At 42.7% G+C, this 19,792-nt stretch overlaps 1 protein-coding gene across 1 annotated transcript; it reads right to left on the bottom strand.

Annotated features, from left to right (window-relative positions):
* Window positions 1–16,394: 16,394 nt before the first annotated feature.
* LOC112230710 (olfactory receptor 10G4-like) lies at window positions 16,395–17,427 on the bottom strand. Its single transcript, XM_024396962.2, has one exon. It carries the CDS (start codon window positions 17,364–17,366, stop codon window positions 16,395–16,397), a length of 972 nt encoding a protein of 323 aa, XP_024252730.2. The 5' UTR covers window positions 17,367–17,427.
* Between the last annotated feature and the right edge of the window lie 2,365 nt (window positions 17,428–19,792).

Here is a 19,792-nt window from a genome sequence, read left to right as displayed (position 1 = left end):
ACTGTATGGGGAGAGAATAGTATGGGACGATCCCACATCTGCCACCAGTGTACTGAGGAGAGAATAGTATGGAGCGATCCCAGGGGCGCCATGCACTCTAAAAATCTGAGGGGGCACAAAGTACTTGAGGGTGGTCTGGAGGGGTGCTAGATTTCTTTATTTTTCAAACACCTGAAACAGCTTTTTCCTACAATCTAGAGCCATAATCATTTCTCTTGAGCTGTCTGTTTCCTCACTGGTGGTTATATTTATAAAGAAACAACATATGCTTCTTTCCATCTCTGCTAAAATCTATGTAAAAGATTGAAAGGAATGTGATTCTTATTCAGCACATTTAGTTATTACTTGCTTTTCTAAAGTCTATCACCCTTGGCAGCAGGCATGCCAGCCAACATAGTTACACAAGCTAGCTACTCTAACTGGATTGTTAGCCTGAAATGGCTTCTTGGTAGCTAGTTATGAGGTTGGAAAATCTGAGCCAGCTAAAGCCAACTTCGTAACATTGGTAGGTGGCTCGGTGGTATTAAAAAGAAACAACAACAACAATGAATAAAAACACAAATTATTATAATAATTATTATTACAGGACAAATCTTGAGGGTGCACTGTGGCCCTGTGGCCCCTATGATGCCTCTGATCCCACTGCTGCCACCAATGTACTGAGGAGAGAATGATTGCCAATACAACACCATTATGATAAAGAAGATGCAATGGAGCGACAGGTAGCCTAGTGGTTAAGAGGTTGTGCCAGTAATCGTAAAGGTTTACCGGGTTGAACCCTCTAGCTGACTAGGTGAAACGTCTGTCGATGTGCCCTCGAGCAAGGCACTTAACCCTAATTGTTCCGGTAAGTCGCTCTGGATAAGAGTGCCTGCTAAAATGTAAATGTAATTATGATAGACAATACACCATTGTTATGATAGACAATACAACATCATTATAATAGAGAATACAACATCATTATGATAGAGAATACACCAGACACAAGTTTAACTTGTACCTAAATAAGGGGATAACAGTTACTGAATGATGTTTGCTTGTTTAAACAGTTAAAAAAGACCTTACAGTGTAATAACATGTATAATACAACACTACAGTATAATAACATGTAGAATCTAAAAGTACATGGTCATAACATAACAAATATTATAATGATAACATATAGATGTACCTCTCTTTTTGATGGTGGCCAGAGAATGGAGTTGCCTTCGCACACGTTCTGATTTAAATACTATCGACAGGGGCTCCATCCTAAAGAGGGAGTGTGTGTGTGTGTGTGTGTGTGTGTGTGTGTGTGTGTGTTTGCATGTGATACTCTTACTGTACAGAATGGGGATAATTCTGTGACTGGTACAGTAGGTGCCTTCTATGAAGTTACAGTCCATGCCTCCTCTCCCATTACAAGAAATGCATGTGTGTTGATTTGTTTATGTGTGTGTGTGTGTGCGCGTGCGTGTGTGTGTGTGTGTGTGTTTGGTAAATATCTGATTCCTTGACCGTGTAGATTATGTACATGTATTGTATAATGCTAGAATGAATAGTCCCTGTAAATCAGTCATATTCAAAGTCGAGGTCGCAACCCAAATTGCAGTGGGGTTGCCAAAATATACTGAACAAAAATATAAACGCAACATGTAAAGTGTTGGTCCCATGTTTCATGAGCTGAAATAAAAGATCACGGAAATGTTCAATACGCACAAAAAGCTTATTAATTTCTCTACCATCTCATGCCACCTCAAATGTCGCTTTAGAGAATTTTACAGTACGTCCAATCGGCATCACAACTGCAGATCACATGTACAGTGTTGTGTGGGCGAGCGGTTGGCTGATGTCAACGTTGTGAAGAGAGTGCCCCATGGTGGCGGTGGGGTTGTGATATGGGCAGGCATAAGCTACGGACAACGAACACAATTGCATTTTATCGATGACAATTTGAATGCATAGAGATACCTTGACTAGATTCTGGCTCATTGTGACGCCAAATGTTTTTAACCTCTTGGGGCTAGGGGGCAAAATTTTCACTTTTGGTAAAAGAGCGTGCCCAATTTCAACTTCCTGCTACTCATGCCAAGAATATAAGATATGCATATTATTCATAGAAAACAAGCTCAAGTTTCTAAAACTGTTTGAATCATGTCTGTGAGTATAACAGAACTTATGTAGCAGGCAAAACCCCGAGGACAAACTGTTCAGATTTTTTTGCCTCTGTTCCCTGCCCTGTCATTGCCAAGGGATATTTCGTAGGAACATGTTTTCAGTTCCTACCGCTTCCACTGGATGTCACCAGTCTTTGGAATTTGGTTGAGGTTATTCCTTTGTGCAATGAAGAAGTAGGCCAACTAGGAACTGGGTAACACTTTTGTGAGTTGCACAAGACGTGAAAAGCTGCGCTGGTTTGTTTTCATTCCTGTACTGAATACAGATTGCCCTGTCTACAATTTGATCGATTATTAACGTTTAAAAATACCTAAAGTTGTATTACAAAAGTAGTTTGAAATATTTTGGCAAAGTTTATAGGCAACTTTTGAAATATTTTTTAGTTGACGTTGCGTTTTTTGTAAGCTGTTATTTTCTGGATCAAACGCGCTTTATAAATGGACATTTTGGATATATATGGATGGAATTAATCAAACAAAAGGACCAATTGTGATGTTTAAGGGACATATTGGAGTGCCAACAAAAGAAGCTCGTCAAAGGTAATGCCTGTTTTATATTTTATTTCATCGTTTTGTGTAGCGTCTGCAGGGTTGAAATATGCTAACCCCTTTGTTTACTGCTGGTGCTATCATCAGATAATAGCTTCTTATGCTTTCGCCGAAAAGCGTTTTTAAAATCTGACATGTTGGCTGGATGATTTAAAGTTTGAATTTTATAGTATTTTATTTGAATCTGGTGCTCTGCATTTTCCCTGGCAATTGTCCAGTTGAGACATTTGCATCCCGCCTATCCCAAAGAGGTTTTAAGAAGGAAGGACATTTCACAAATACATTTTTAACAAGGCACACCTGTTAATTGAAATGCATTCCAGGTGACTACCTCATGAAGCTGGTTGAGTGTGCAAAGCTATCATCAAGGCAAAAGGTGGCTACTTTGAAGAATCTTAAATATAAATACTGAATGGTACTGTCAAAAATATAACCGCAACATGCAACAATTTCAAAGATGTTACTGAGTTACAGTTCATGTAAAGAAATCAGTCAATTTAGGCCCTAATCTATGGATTTCACATGACTGGGAATACAGACATGCATCTGTTGGTCACAGATACCTTAAGAAGAAGAGACTTGATTGGGCCAAGAAACACAAGGAATAGACATTAGACCAATGGAAAATCTGAGATTTTTGGTTCCAACTGCCGTGTCTTTGTGAGACACAGAGTAGGTGAATGGATGATCTCCGCATGTGTTGTTTCCACCGTGAAGCATGGAGGAGGTGTGATGGTGTGGGGGTGCTTTGCTGGTGATACTGTCAGTGATTTATTTAGAATTCAAGGCATACTTAACCAGGATGTCTACCACAGCATTCTGCAGTGATTACGCCATCCCATCTGGTTTGCGATTAGTGGGACTATCAATTGTTTTTCAACCGGACTCTGACCCAACACACCTCTTTGATTTGATTTATACTCTCAATACCGACAGAATAAGAACAAGTCTTTGATATTAATTATTAGTCTGCAGCTAGGAATTTGGTATCATTGAACGCGAAGACCGACAACCGCCGAAACACCTATTCTATAACGACATGAATGAATGTCACTCTGAACTATCCATTCTAACCACGACACAGAGAGAGAGAGAGGACGGACACTCTCCAACAGAAACAAACTTTTCAATAGAGATCTCGACGTCACACTGAGCGTATATATATATATATTGATTGATTGCAATTGTTCCCGAATGAGTGAGCGTTCATGGGCGCACTAAGCTAATTAGCATTACAAAAGAAAAAGTGGAGTAAATTGAGGCGAATACATTGAGAAAATCACCTTGTCCTAGAGAGAATTACACTGTTATCAAAACTTCACGCCAGGGTAAGCTTACACGAAACAGGGTAAGCTTACACGGATTTTAGTTTAAAATCCCAGATGCAAAAATGAATGGGGAAAAAAAGGTTGGAACCATTACTGGGTTTTACCTCTAGGTTTATCTTATTTCAAATCAAATCAAATCAAATCAAATCAAATTTTATTTGTCACATACACATGGTTAGCAGATGTTAATGCGAGTGTAGCGAAATGCTTGTGCTTCTAGTTCCAACAATGCAGTAATAACGAGCAGGTAATCTAACTAACAATTCCAAAAAAAAAACTACTGTCATACACAGTGTAAGGGGATAAAGAATATGTACATAAGGATATATGAATGAGTGATGGTACAGAGCAGCATAGGCAAGATACAGTAGATGATATCGAGTACAGTATATACATATGAGATAAGTATGTAAACCAAGTGGCATAGTTAAAGTGGCTAGTGATACATGTATTACATAAGGATGCAGTCGATGATATAGAGTACAGTATCAACGTATGCATATGAGATGAACAATGTAGGGTAAGTAACATTATATAAGGTAGCATTGTTTAAAGTGGCTAGTGATATATTTACATCATTTCCCATCAATTCCCATGATTAAAGTGGCTGGAGTAGAGTCAGTGTCATTGACAGTGTGTTGGCAGTAGCCACTCAATGTTAGTGGTGGCTGTTTAACAGTCTGATGGCCTTGAGATAGAAGCTGTTTTTCAGTCTCTCGGTCCCAGCTTTGATGCACCTGTACTGACCTCGCCTTCTGGATGGCAGCGGGGTGAACAGGCAGTGGCTCGGGTGGTTGATGTCCTTGATGATCTTTATGGCCTTCCTGTAGCATCGGGTGGTGTAGGTGTCCTGGAGGGCAGGTAGTTTGCTCCCGGTGATGCGTTGTGCAGACCTCACTACCCTCTGGAGAGCCTTACGGTTGAGGGCGGTGCAGTTGCCATACCAGGCGGTATTTGAATGATAGAAAAGTGTATTTGAAAGAATCTGTCCCCTGTTCGCTCTTTCTCTAACTTTAATCTCCTGTCAATCAAACGATGTCCAGCTAAAGGAGCCCTGCCAGAAGAGAGTGAATGAGAGGAGGGGGAGTGGGGCTCAGGTCTCAGGTGTGACATTAAATTAACTAATACCCTCAAATATGGGGTTGGTGAGTGAGAGTGTGAGTGTTACTCAAAAGTGCAAGAAATCTTTCCTTGGGAGAAATATTTCCTAATGTTGTTATATTGCACCCCAGGTTCCAATATAGAACCGTCATGGTGGCCTAGAGTCAGTTGAAACTGCCTCTGACTGCCAAGTTTACTTCTAAGTGAACTGGCAGACAGTAAAAAAATATTTTCACAACTTTTTACCTGTCAATCAATCGCGCCGCTGTTTTCTTCGACGGCGTGCCGCACGACGATGATTCTTATCAGATCCTAAAAGGCCCCGAAGTCTTGTGATGTGCATGACACGGAGGGCTCTCTCTCTCTCTTCTTTGTGCATGTACAACCATTTTTTGAAAAGCTCTGTTTACATATGAATCTTAATGTTAAACATCACAGACAAACTGAATTGGTCCACCCACACAGACAGCATCGGGAAGAAGGCGCAGCAGCGCCTCTTCAACCTCAGGAGGCTGAATAAATTTGGCTTGTCACCAAAAGCACTCACAAACTTCTACAGATGCACAATCGAGAGCATCCTGTTGAGAGCATCCTGTCGGGCTGTATCACCGCCTGGTACGGCAACTGCTCCGCCCACAACCGTAAGGCTCTCCAGAGGGTAGTGAGGTCTGCACAACGCATCACCGGGGGCAAACTACATGCCCTCCAGGACACCTACACCACCCGATGTCACAGGAAGGCCATAAAGCTCATCAAGGACAACAACCACCCGAGCCACTGCCTGTTCACCCCGCTATCATCCAGAAGGCGAGGTCAGTACAGGTGCATCAAAGCTGGGACCGAGAGACTGAAAAACAGCTTCTATCTCAAGGCCATCAGACTGTTAAACAGCCACAACTAACATTGAGTGGCTGCTGCCAACCCACTGACTCAACTCCAGCCACTTTAATAATGTGAATTGATGGAAATTTATGTAAAATATATCACTAGCCACTTTAAACAATGCTACTTAATATAATGTTTACATACCCTACATTATTAATCTCAGATGTATACGTATATACTGTACTCTATATCATCTACTGCATCTTTATGTAATACATGTATCACTAGCCACTTTAAACTATGCCACTTTGTTTACATACTCATCTCATATGTATATACTGTACTTGATACCATCTACTGCATCTTGCCTATGCCGCTCTGTACCATCACTCATTCATATATATTTATGTACATATTCTTTATCCCTTTACACTTGTGTGTATAAGGTAGTAGTTTTGGAATTGTTAGTTAGATTACTCGTTGGTTATTACTGCATTGTCGGAACTAGAAGCACAAGCATTTCGCTACACTCGCATTAACATCTGCTAACCATGTGTATGTGACAAATACAATTTGATTTGATTTGATTTTGATTTGATATATTACAACATGAATGGAAATGACATATATATGGATGTTGCAAAAAAAAGATTGATAAATGTTGAATTAATATGGAAATGACTAAAAGTAACTCCACTACATGTAACTGTTTTTCTTAAAGAGTCTTGGCCAGTGTCTTGCCTTGCGTTTGGTGTGGCTTTCTATTGACTGACTTTTTGAAATCATGAGATGAAAGCCTTATTACCTTATTAAGGTAAGGTTTGAGTGACTAATGAGCACCTGTTGTCTAATTAGCCTCTATTCCCAGAGTATCTGAGGAGCGTAGGGAGAAGGAAGAATGGAGTGTACAGGTGTGTGTGAATAACACACTACAGGTGGACAATACAGGGCAGGTAGTAAGAGAGAGAAACAGTTGAGGAAGAAGTGATGATGTCACAATGGGGAGCTTGAGAATCTTGTTAGTTTGAACAATGTTTATGAGGAGGAGGGTAACTAGACTAACAGGTCCTCAGGTGAGCTCTCCCTCCCCAGACTCAGCTTGTTGTTGAGATGACAGACAGACATGTGAGTGTCGCTGCCGCGGGTGACACCAAAGTTCAGCTGAGTTCAGGGCTCGTATTCACAAAGAGTCTCAGAGTGCTGATCTAAAGTCAGTATGAGCTTTTAGATCACAATGAATGTAAGATTATGTGGACGGGGTGGGGTGGGGTGGGGGGGCAGGTCTGATCTTAGATCAGCGCTCCTACCTAGAGATGCTTTATTTGTTATTGTACCTGGTGTCATTGTGTCTGTAGTGCTGTAACTCAGATGGACGGATGGGTGATGACATCACCATGCTTAACCTCTCACCTCCTGTGCTCCATACTGTTACCCTTTGATCAAACATACCAGGCAGTCACATACTGCTTTGTATTACTGGTACCAGACTGGACACTGTTTACCTGGGCCTGTATTCATGAAGTGTCTCAGAGTAGGAGTGCTGATCTTGGATCAGGTCCCTGCTGCCCATGAATCCTATTAATTATGATCTGAAAGGCAAAACCTACTGAGTTGCTTTGTGACTATGTGCCTTTAGCCTGCTGAATCTCCTCCTCTGGGTTTAATTTACATCAGTCAAAAGGGACTAATCCAAACTCCCTGTAAATGGCTCAGTGTATTACAGACCCAGTGGGTGACTAAAATGTAGCTTGTTATTAATTCAATGAAAATTGCCCTAATGCTAATACTGCTCCCTAATGATGTGTATTAGTTAGAGCAGTGGTGAGCCAGACTACTCCTGGGGAACTACAGGTGTTACTCCCAGGAGGTGCAGGAGACCACTACTCCTGGGGAACTACAGGTGTCACTCCCAGGAAGTGCAGGAGAACACTACTCCTGGGGAACTACAGGTGTCACTCCCAGGAAGTGCAGGAGACCACTACTCCTGGGGAACTACAGGTGTCATTCCCAGGAAGTGCAGGAGACCACTACTCCTGGGGAACTACAGGTGTCACTCCCCAGACACACCATATCTTTAGCCTGTTTCCAGATCTGCTTGGGCTGTCTTGCCAACACATGCTGTGACAATGACCATAGTAGTTTGCAAAATAGCACCAACAGATCAGGGACCATGCAAAGTCAGCTTACCATAGCTCCATACCATCTCACTCTAGTTAAAATATGCTAATTCTTCCCCCTCTCTTTTTATGATATGAGCTAGACATTTTGTTAGTATTTTTGCCATACAAAACAGAAGAGTAACAGGTATCCATTATTCTTTGTAAACCATTGGTTCTTGTAAGTTTGAGGTTTAAAGAGGTGGGCTCATACTGCCATCCAGGTTACTCAACAGGTTTGAGGTTTAAAGAGGTGGGCTCATACTGCCATCCAGGTTACTCAACAGGTTTGAGGTTTAAAGAGGTGGGCTCATACTGCCATCCAGGTTACTCAACAGGTTTGAGGTTTAAAGAGGTGGGCTCATACTGCCATCCAGGTTACTCAACAGACAATTGTGAAATGATTATACATTCGTTTTGTAGATTAATTGCTTTCTGCAGATTAAAAAAATATATTTTTGTTAAATGCAATGGATATTGCTTGCTCTGATATAGACAATAGCATAATACATTTAGTAAATGAGCCCCCTTTAACCAACAACTTTATGGATACAGGGCAAGCACTGTGCCAACAGTCCGTGCCATAAAGCTCCAGATCTCTTTTCAGAGAACACAATGGGGCAGTTTCCTGGACACAGATTAAGCGTAGTCATGGACTAAAATGTATACCCGATGGAGATTCTCAGTTGAAAGTGCTTTTAAGTCCAGGGCTAGACTTAATCTGTGTCCAGGAAACCAGCCCAATGAGTTTACAGACACTGAGGCTATATACAGTTGTGGGACAGTCTCAGCAATAATCCTTATGCAATAAGGGGATATTTCTGACAAAGGCCTAAGAGACAGTAAAACAATTGCCGCCAGTGTAGCGAATGAGGATGAAAATCTGGTGTCTCCCAAAAAGCACCCTGTTCCTTTTATAGCGCACTGCCTTTGACCAGGTCTCATTGCCTTTAACCAGGTCTCACTGCCTTGGACGAGGGCTCACTGCCTTGGACCAGGTCTCACTGCCTTTAACCAGATCTCACTGCCTTGGACGAGGGCTCACTGCCTTGGACCCGGGCTCACTGCCTTTGACCAGGTCTCACTGCCTTTAACCAGGTCTCACTGCCTTTAACCAGGTCTCCCTGCCTTGGACCATGTCTCACTGCCTTTAACCAGGGCTCACTGCCTTTGACCAGGTCTCACTGCCTTTAACCAGGTCTCACTGCCTTGGACGAGGGCTCACTGCCTTGGACCATGTCTCACTGCCTTTAATCAGGTCCCACTGCCTTGGACGAGGGCTCACTGCCTTGGACCCGGGCTCACTGCCTTGGACCAGGGCTCACTGCCTTGGACCAGGGCTCACTGCCTTGGACCAGGGCTCACTGCCTTTGACCAGGGCTCACTGCCTTGGACCAGGGCTCACTGCCTTGGACGAGGGGTCACTGCCTTTGACCAGGGCCCACTGCATTGCCTTTGACCAGGGCTCAGGGCTCACTGCCTCACTGCCTTGACCAGGGCTCAATGTATTGGACCAGGGCTCAATGCCTTGGACCAGGGCTCACTGCCTTGGACCAGGGCTCACTGCCTTTGACCAGGACTCACTGCCTTTGACCAGGACTCACTGCCTTTGACCAGGGCTCAATGCCTTGGACCAGGGCTCACTGCCTTTGACCAGGGCTCACTGAATTTGACCAGGGCTCATTTCCATAGAGAGGGAAATGAATGCACAGTAGGAACAGCTAAAAAAAAGTGTATTGTATGAGTTGCAATAAGGCTCTTGTTAAGGATTTGTCAAAAAATATACTATTAAAAAACATGAGCTGGCGCACACCCAGTGTCACGCTCTGACCTAAGATATCCCTGTTTTTTAAAATATTTTGGTTAGGTCAGGGTGTGACTAGGGTGGGTACGCTAGTTTTTGTATTGTCTAGGGTTTTTTGTATGTCTAGGAGTTTTGTACGTCTAGGTGATTTGTATGTCTATAAGTCTATATGGTTCTCAATCAGAGGCAGCTGTTTATCGTTGTCTCTGATTGGGGATCATATTTAGGTAGCCATTTCCCTTTGATGTTGGTGGGATCTTGTCTATGTGTAGTTGCTTGTCAGCACTCATTTGTATAGCTTCACGTTTCGTTTTGTTATTTTGTTAGTTTGTTCAGTGTTCATTCTTTTAATAAATAAGAATGTACACATACCACGCTGCGCCTTGTTCCGATCCTTATAACGAACGTGACACCCAGAAAAAATAGTTTGTGGGGAGGTACTGACTAATGCCGAATAAACTATAAATTATCAAAACAAAGAACGTTGCACTGTCACGCCCTGACCCTAGAGATCCTTTTTATGTCTCTGTTTTGGTTTGTTCAGGGCGTGAGTTGGGGTGGGCATTCTATGTTTTGTGTTCTATGTTTTCTATTTCTTTGTGTTTGGCCGTGTATGGTTCTCAATCAGGGACAGCTGTCTATCGTTGTCTCTGATTGGGAACCATACTTAGGTACCCTTTTCCCACCTGTGTGAGTGGGAGGTTGTCTCTGTTTAGAGCACTTTGCTGATGAGCTTCACAGTTTGTTTTTGTAGTGTTTATTGTTTTGTTTGGCGTCATTTTGCTTAAAATAAAGAAAATGTACGCTCACCACGCTGCACCTTGGTCCTCATCCTTCAACAGCCGTGACATGCACACTCCATGTATAAACTCAGAGCAATTTAATGGGTATTTACCCACGTTTCGGCATCACTGTGACTTCCTCTAGATACAGTTGAAGTCGCAAGTTTACATACACCATAGACAAATATATTTAAACTCAGTTTTTCACAATTCCTGACATTTAATCCAAGTAAAAATAACCTGTCGTAGGTCAGTTAGGATCACCACTTTATTTTAAGAATGTGAAATGTCAGAATAATAGTAGAGAGAATTATTTATTTCAGACTTTATTTATTTCATCACATTTCCAGTGGGTCAGAAGTTTACATACACTCAATTAGTATTTGGTAGCATTGCCCTTAAATTGTTCAACTTGGGTCAAACGTTTCGGGTAGCCTTCCACAAGCTTCTCACAATAAGCGAGCTCAATCCTCCTGAAAGAGCTGGAGTAACTGAGTCAGGTTTGTAGGCCTCCTTGCTCGCACACACTTTTTCAGTTCTGCCCACACATTTTCTATAGGATTGAGGCCAGGGCTTTGTGATGACCACTCCAATACCTTGACTTTGTTGTCCTTAAGCCATTTTGCCACAACTTTGGAAGTATACTTGGGGTCATTGTCCATTTGGAAGACCCATTTTCAACCAAGCATTAACTGATGTCCTGAGATGTTGCTTCAATATATCCACAATTTTCAATTCATCATGATGCCAACTATTTTGTGAAGTGCACCAGTCCCTCCTGCAGAAAAGCACCCCCACATCAATACTTCTACTGCTACTGGTACCTGTAGTTAAATAATTATACATATATTCGTAATTTCCTAATTCTTCAAGGGCTGGATTTTCAACCACAGAATGAATCCACCATTCATTCTGATCTTAACCCGAACCCTCCGATGTCCACAAATGAACCCATCTTTCCCAGTATAATGCTATTTCCTTTTGCAATACCAGCACTAGAAATACTGTTTTACTCAAGTAGAAGAATAATGACTGACTTTGATAAATACTGAAAGGACAAGTACTTGGAAAAGCTTCTCAATTACAGCAATGCGAGTAGTTTTAATGAGTTACTTTACACTTCTGTCCATTTACTACAACTTGACATTATAAATAAAGTTGTATTTAAAAAGTATGGTAATTTCTTATCAAGAAATGGGGAAATATCCCTGGACTGCGCATATTTGAAAAGTGTAACTAAATCAAGTCCATCGTGATTGAGTTACAGAAAAGTATTCAGACCCATTCCCCTTTCCACAATTTGTTACATTATTCAGACCATTTGAGACTCGAAATGAACTCAGGTGCATCCTGTTTCCATTGATCATCCTTGAGTCCACCTATGGTAAATTCAATTGATTGGACATGATTTGGAAAGTCACACACCTGTCAATACAAGGTTCCACAGTTGACAGTGCATGTCAGAGCAAAAAACCAAGCCAAGAGGTCGAAGGAATTGTTTGTAGAGCACCGAGACAGGATTGTGTAGAGGCACAGATCTGGGGGAGGGTACCAAAACAGTTCTGCAGCATTGAAGGTCCCCAAGAACACAATGGCTTCCATCACGTTTAAATGGAAGACGTTTGGAACACTAAGATTTTTCCTAGAGCTGGCCACCCGGCCAAACTGAGCAATTGGTGAAGGGCCTTGGTCAGGGAGGTTTCCCAGAACTCTATGGTCACTCTGACAGAACTCCAGAGTTCCTCTGTGGAGATGGGAGAAGCTCCTAGAAGGACAACCATCTCTGCAGCACACCACCAATCAAGCCTTTATGGTAGAGTTGCCAGTCGGAAGCCACTCCTTAGTAAAAGGCACATGACAGCCCGCTTGGATTTTGTCAAAAGGCACCTAAAGGACTCTGACTATGAACAAATGAGATTCTCTGGTCTGACGAAACCAAGATTTTCCTGAATGCCAACCGTCACGTTTGGAGGAAACCTGGCACCATCCCTATGGTGATGCATGGTGGGGGCGTGATGCATGATGGTGGGGGCATCATGTTGTTGGGATGTTTTTCAGCGGCAGGGACTGGGAGACTAGTCAGGATCGAGGGAAAGATGAATGGAGCAAAGTACAGAGAGATCCTTGATAAAAACCTGCTCCAGAGTGCTCAGGACCTCAGACTGGGGCGAAGGTTTACCTTCCAACATGACAATGACCCTAAGTACACAGCCAAGACAATGCAGGAGTGGCTTCGGGACAAGCCTCTGAATGTCCTTGAGTGGCCCAGCCAGAGCCCGGACTTCAACCCGATAGAACATCTCTGGAGAGACTTGAAAATAGCTGTACAGCGACGCTCCCCATCCAACATGACAATTCTTGAGAGATTCTGCAGAGAAGAAAGGGAGAAACTCCCCAAATATAGGTGTGCCAAGATTGTCGCGTCATACACAAGGAAACTCGAGGCTGTAATTGCTGCCAAAAGTGCTTCAACAAAGTACTGCGTAAAGGGTCTGAATACATATGTAAAAGTGATATTTCAGTATTTATTCTTTATAAATGTGCAAAAAAAGTGTTCAATCCTGTTTTTGCTTTATCATTATGGGCTATTGTGTGTAGATTGATGAGTGGGGGAACAAAAACAATTGAATCCATTTTAGAATAAGGCTGTGATGTAACAGAATGTGGAAAAAAGTCAAGGGGTCTGAATAGTTTCCATATGCATTGTATATAATCTATATATATATTGTTAAATCAAATGTAGTCTAATAAAGTTATTTGAAATCGTACATATTATAGAGCAACCTCGGTCCGGTGTAGTCCACAAAACATATTGCATGTAACAAACAGTTACATGACCTACAGCATGGGCAATCAAGTTAATGTTTCTGACATTTTCGGATTACAAAACAACTATTGATTTAGAACCACGGAGAGTTACCGCAAGTCACAAAGGAAACAGGAGCTGCCTCCACTATTCCAGCAACATTTCAACTTCAACATAACCTAATCACCTATCTTTAGTCTAATACAGTGACAACTAAAATATACCAAAAACGATTTATTCCAATCAACGTTCAGCTAAATATGATGTGACTTGTAGAGAAAAGCCAATACCATCCTCCTCTTTCATGTTGCCTTTGCCTAAACGGTCTATGACTCTATCATAGAGTACACACTTTCAATTTATGTTTTTCTGGGATACCTGGCTAAAAAACTTGCTCGCAAGCCTGACTTCCTTTCATGGGCAACGATGCATCAGGCCATTAGCATGCTACATCTAGCTACAGTACCAGTCAAAAAATTTGGACACACCTACTCATTCAAGGGGTTTTCTTTATTTTTTACTATTTTCTACATTGTAGAATAATAGTGAAGACATTTCAAACTATGAAATAACACATATGAAATCTTGTAGTAACCAAAATTGTTAAACAAATCAAAATATATTTCATTTTTTAGATTCTTCAAAGTAGCCTCCCTTTGCCTTTATGACAGCTTTGCACAGTCTTGGCATTCACTCAACCAGCTTCATGAGGAATTCATTTCAATTAACAGGTGTGCCTTGTTAATGAGTAGGTGTGTCCAAACTTTTGACTAGTACTTTATGAATATATAATGGTGTACATAGACTGTATGGTGGAAAAGTACTCAATTGTTATACTTGAGTAAATGTATAACAATTAATAACAATTACCCCAAGTAAAAGTGAAAGTCACCCAGTAAAATACTACTTGAGTAAAAGTCTAAAAGTATTTGGTTTTAAATACACTTAAGTATTTAAAGTAAAAGTATAAATCATTGCACATTCCTTATATTGAGCACACTAGACAGCACAATTTTCTTGTTTTTTAAATTTATTTACAGATAAAAGTTCAGAGCAGGGTACTGGTTAGCCTGCTAGTTACAGTGTCTAAGATGCAGGGCACTGGTGTTAGCCTGCTAGTGACAGTGTCTAAGTTGAAGGGTACTGGTGTTAGCCTGCTAGTGACAGTGTCTAAGGTGCAGAGTACTGGTGTTAGCCTGCTAGTGACAGTGTCTAAGGTGCAGGGTACTGGTGTTAGCCTGCTAGTTACAGTGTCTAAGATGCAGGGTACTGGTGTTAGCCTGCTAGTGACAGTGTCTAAGGTGCAGGGCACTGGTGTTAGCCTGCTAGTGACAGTGTCTAAGATGCAGGGTACTGGTGTTAGCCTGCTAGTGACAGTGTCTAAGGTGCAGGGCAGGGTACTGGTGTTCTTCTGCTAGTGATAGTGTCTTAGGTGCAGGGTACTGGTGTTAGCCTGCTAGTGACAGTGTCTAAGGTGCAGGGCAGGGTACTGGTGTTAGCCTGCTAGTGACAGTGTCTAAGGTGCAGGGCAGGGTACTGGTGTTCTTCTGCTAGTGATAGTGTCTAAGGTGCAGGGTACTGGTGTTAGCCTGCTAGTGACAGTGTCTAAGGTGCAGCGTACTGGTGTTAGCCTGCTAGTGACAGTGTCTAAGGTGCAGGGCACTGGTGTTAGCCTGCTAGTGACAGTGTCTAAGGTGCAGGGCAGGGTACTGGTGTTAGCCTGCTAGTGACAGTGTCTAAGGTGCAGGGCAGGGTACTGATGTTCTTCTGCTAGTGATAGTGTCTAAGGTGCAGGGTACTGGTGTTAGCCTGCTAGTGACAGTGTCTAAGGTGCAGGGCACTGGTGTTAGCCTGCTAGTGACAGTGTCTAAGGTGCAGGGCAGGGTACTGGGCGGAGGCCAGCTAGTGACAGTGTCTAAGGTGCAGGGCAGGGTACTGGGTGGAGGCCAGCTAGGGACAGTGTCTAAGGTGCAGGGCAGGGTACTGGGCGGAGGCCAGCTAGTGACAGTATCTAAGGTGCAGGGCAGGGTACTGAGGGGAGGTAGGCTTGTGATGACTGTTTAACAGTCTGATGGAATGGAGATGGAAGCTGTTTTTCATTCTCTCTGTTCCAGCTTTGATACACCTGCATTGTCTCCGCCTGCTAGATGGTAACAGGGTGAACAGGCCGCGACTCGGGTGGCTGAGGTCTTTGATGATCTTCTTGGCCATCCTGTGACACCGGGTACTGTAGATGTCCTGAAGGGCAGGCATTGTTCATTTGCTAAACTGTAGCGTCTGCTAAACAGTAGCGTCTGCTAAACAGTAGCGTCTGCTAAACAGTAGCGTCTGCTAAACAGTAGCGTCTGCTAAACAAAACAGTAGCGTCTGCTAAACAGTAGCGTCTGCTAAACAGTAGCGTCTGCTAAACACGACCAATAAACACTGATTTGATATGTTTGCCCGACCATAATGATCCCATGCCGTGACCCCAATCTGTCCCAGGGGGGAGTGGGATATGCTTAAAGCACATTTCTATTTCACCAAACACTGTACAAGATACACACTTGTACATGTGTGAAACAGGACAAATGTAAGCACTCCCTAATTTACCTTTCGATAATTAATATCCCTTAAAATTAATTTGACAATATTGTTGCAATTGATTTCATGCACAATTATCAAACCATGCGATAACTAGTATTGTGTGTCAACATTTTAACCATTGGTTTTTTAAATTTGTTGATATTTAAAAGAAGACTTTCATATATGTTAGTGAGGGTTCATACCTCTTCATACCCGACTCTATACATTCATTTTACATTTGAGATTTGATAAAACATGTAATTCAAGTCACATCTGTATTTGATTATGTGCATCCCAAAATATATAATAACAAATAAATAACTCACCCTTTTTGACATTTTATTGATACAGTTCTTTTTTTTCTAGACAGTATCTGAACCAATCTCTTTCTAATCTCCTTGGTCTTCAGACAGTAGATTGTAGGGTTGATCAGAGAAGGTAACAGCGTGGCTATAATCATTAAAGCATTACGCTCCGTCAGATTCAGCCTCACCCCTATCCTCGTCAACAACACAGAGACTAACTTGGGAGCGTAGTAACAGGACACCACAATAATGTGACAAATACAGGTATTAAACCCCTGTGCTCTGCTCTCACTGTTTGGCAGTCTCAGGAGTGTGTAGATGATTTTAATGTATGACAGTATAATTAAGGGAAACTGGCCCGCGAGGAGCCATAGAGCCAGAATGGTGGGAATCAGGAAGTAAGGTTCAGGGTTGACACAGGCAGCCCTGATTAAAGCTGGGTAATCACAAAAGACGTACCTAATGATTGGCTGGCAGTATGGAAGGTTGTCAAAGTCTGCCCAAGCAAGAGCAATTCCTAAGCATATTATACCTATGAACCAGGAAGCTATGATTAACACAAATATTCGTGCGTTAGTCAGGATGCTGTGGTACCTAAGAGGGTTGCTGATAGCGATGGTTCGGTCCAAAGCCATCACGGACAGGGCCAGACACCCTGTGATGTCACACAGGTGGTAGATGTACATGCGTGATATGCAGGAGTAGTAGGAGATGGTTTTGACCTCGCCCAGCAGGACAGAGATCATGGTGGTGCTGGTGCTGGAGGTGAACATGATGTCCACCACGGCCAGGTTACAGATGAGGAGGTACATGGGCGTGTGCAGCCGTCTGTCCGTCAAAATGATGCAGATGTTGGTGCCGCTTCCCAGAAGCACAAGGAAATAGGTGATGAAGATGAGGAAGCCCAGGAGCTTCTGGTGAGAGAGGTGGTCGAAGCCAGTGATGGTAAACTCCTCCACATTCTTCCCAGTGAAATTCACTGAAGACATCCTACACAAGCATCAGCCTACACAGACATAAAGATGATATATAAACACAACAACTCTATAGTTAAACTAAGACACTAACAAGTGGTGACACAAGTAGCACGATCAAATCCCTCGATTGAAACTAGCTGAGTAGACAGAACTCTACAACCCCTAGGCTGTGTACTGCGACACTGTGAAGCTGTCGGCACTTATACATTAGGTGACCAACCCACGTGGTGAATTGGAGGGGGAGGTGTTTCCCAAATAATAGGTCAGTACCCACTGGGAGGTGACAGCCTATTGGTTTTGAATCATGGCCTAAGTTTTGGTCTTGGATATCATTATTTGGAAACCTATTTAGTTTGACATAAGACATTTTTTTAACAAAACCATCATAATTTATAGATCCAAAAGTCATCAGCCAATAAGACCACAGACTGCAACACTGCTGGCTTTCATCTCTCCTCTCTAATCAGGGAATGACTGTTGAATACCCATCAGTGAATTACCACTAAGAAAAAAGGCCAGCAGTACTGTGGATCTAGACTCCTAGATCTGAATACCCCTTTAGTGAGTGGTATTGTATCTCTGGGTAGTGAACACCTACAGACCACAGGTTTAATCATTAGACAATATCAAATCAAATCAAATGTATTTATAAAGCCCTCCTTACATCAGCTGATATCTCAAAGTGCTGTACAGAAACCCAGATATGCTATGCTACGCTATGCTATGGAGCTATGATTTCTCCGGAGTGTAAACACCTTCAGACCACAGGTTTAATCTATTCATGCTATGCTATGCTACACTATGGAGCTATGTCTTCTCTGGGTTGTAAACACCTTCAGACCGCAGGTTTAATCTATAGATGCTTTGCTATGTGTAACAGTATAACTTTAGACTGTCCCCTCACCCATACCCTGGCGCAGACCCTCTGCACACATCAACAACAGTCACCCACGAAGCATCGTTACCCATCGCTCCACAAAAGCCGCGGGCCTTGCAGAGCAAGGGGAACTACTACTTCAAGGTCTCAGATCAAGTGACGTCACCGATTGAAACACTATTTAGCACGCACCACCGCTAACTAAGCTAGCGTTTCACATCCATTACATTTGCTATGCTACGCTACGCAATGGAGCTATGTTTTCTCTGGGGTGTAAACACCTACAGGTGTAATCATTAGATGCTATGCTATGCTACGCTACGCTTTCTCTGGGGCTCAACACCTACAGTCGATCAATCAAATGTATTTATAAAGCCCTTCTCACATCAGCTGATGTCACAAAGTGCTGTACAGAAACTCAGCCTAAAACCCCAAACAGCAAGCAATGCAGGTGTAGAAGCACGGTGGCTAGGAAAAACTCCCTAGAAAGGCCAGAACCTAGGAAGAAACCTAGAGAGGAACCAGGCTCTGAGGGGTGGCCAGTCCTCTTCTGGCTGTGCCGGGTGGAGTTTATAACAGAACATGGATAAGATGTTCAAATGTTCATAGATGAACAGCAGGGTCAAATAATAATAATCACAGTGGTTGTTGAGGGTGCAACAGTTCAGCACCTCAGGAGTAAATGTGAGTTGGCTTTTCACAGCCGATTATTCAGAGTATCTCTAAAGCTCCTGCTGTCTCTAGAGAGTCTCTAGAGAGAAAACAGCAGGTCTGGGACAGGTAGCACACGTCTGGTGAACAAGATAGAATTTGTAGATAATTGGCCCTCTTTCTGGGACTCACCCACAAACAGGACCAAGCCTGACCTGCTGAGGAGTGACAGACTCCATCCTAGCTGGAGGGGTGCTCTCATCTTATCTACCAACATAGACAGGGCTCTAACTCCTCTAGCTCCACAATGAAATAGGGTGCAGGCCAGGCAGCAGGCTGTTAGCCAGCCTGCCAGCATAGTGGAGTCTGCCACTAGCACAGTCAGTGTAGTCAGCTCAGCTATCACCATTGAGACCGTGTCTGTGCCTCGACCTAGGTTGGGCAAAACTAAACATGGCGGTGTTCGCCTTAGCAATCTCACTAGGATAAAGACCACCTCCATTCCTGTCATTATTGAAAGAGATCATGATACCTCACATCTCAAAATAGGGCTACTTAATGTTAGATCCCTTACTTCAAAGGCAATTATAGTCAATGAACTAATCACTGACCATAATCTTGATGTGATTGGCCTGACTGAAACATGGCTTAAGCCTGATGAATTTACTGTATTAAATGAGGCCTCACCTCCTGGCTACACTGGTGAACATATCCCCCGTGCATCCCGCAAAGGCGGAGGTGTTGCTAACATTTACGATAGCAAATTTCAATTTACAAAAAAAAAAGACGTTTTCGTCTTTTGAGCTTCTAGTCATGAAATCTATGCAGCCTACTCAATCACTTTTTATAGCTACTGTTTACAGGCCTCCTGGGCCATATACAGCGTTCCTCACTGAGTTCCCTGAATTCC

This window comes from Oncorhynchus tshawytscha, linkage group LG33, assembly GCF_018296145.1.
Source record: "Oncorhynchus tshawytscha isolate Ot180627B linkage group LG33, Otsh_v2.0, whole genome shotgun sequence".
In the NCBI taxonomy this organism is placed as follows: Eukaryota; Metazoa; Chordata; class Actinopteri; order Salmoniformes; family Salmonidae; genus Oncorhynchus; species Oncorhynchus tshawytscha.
Note: the sequence above shows the minus strand (reverse complement) of the source record. Positions and strands in the feature narration are given on the sequence as shown.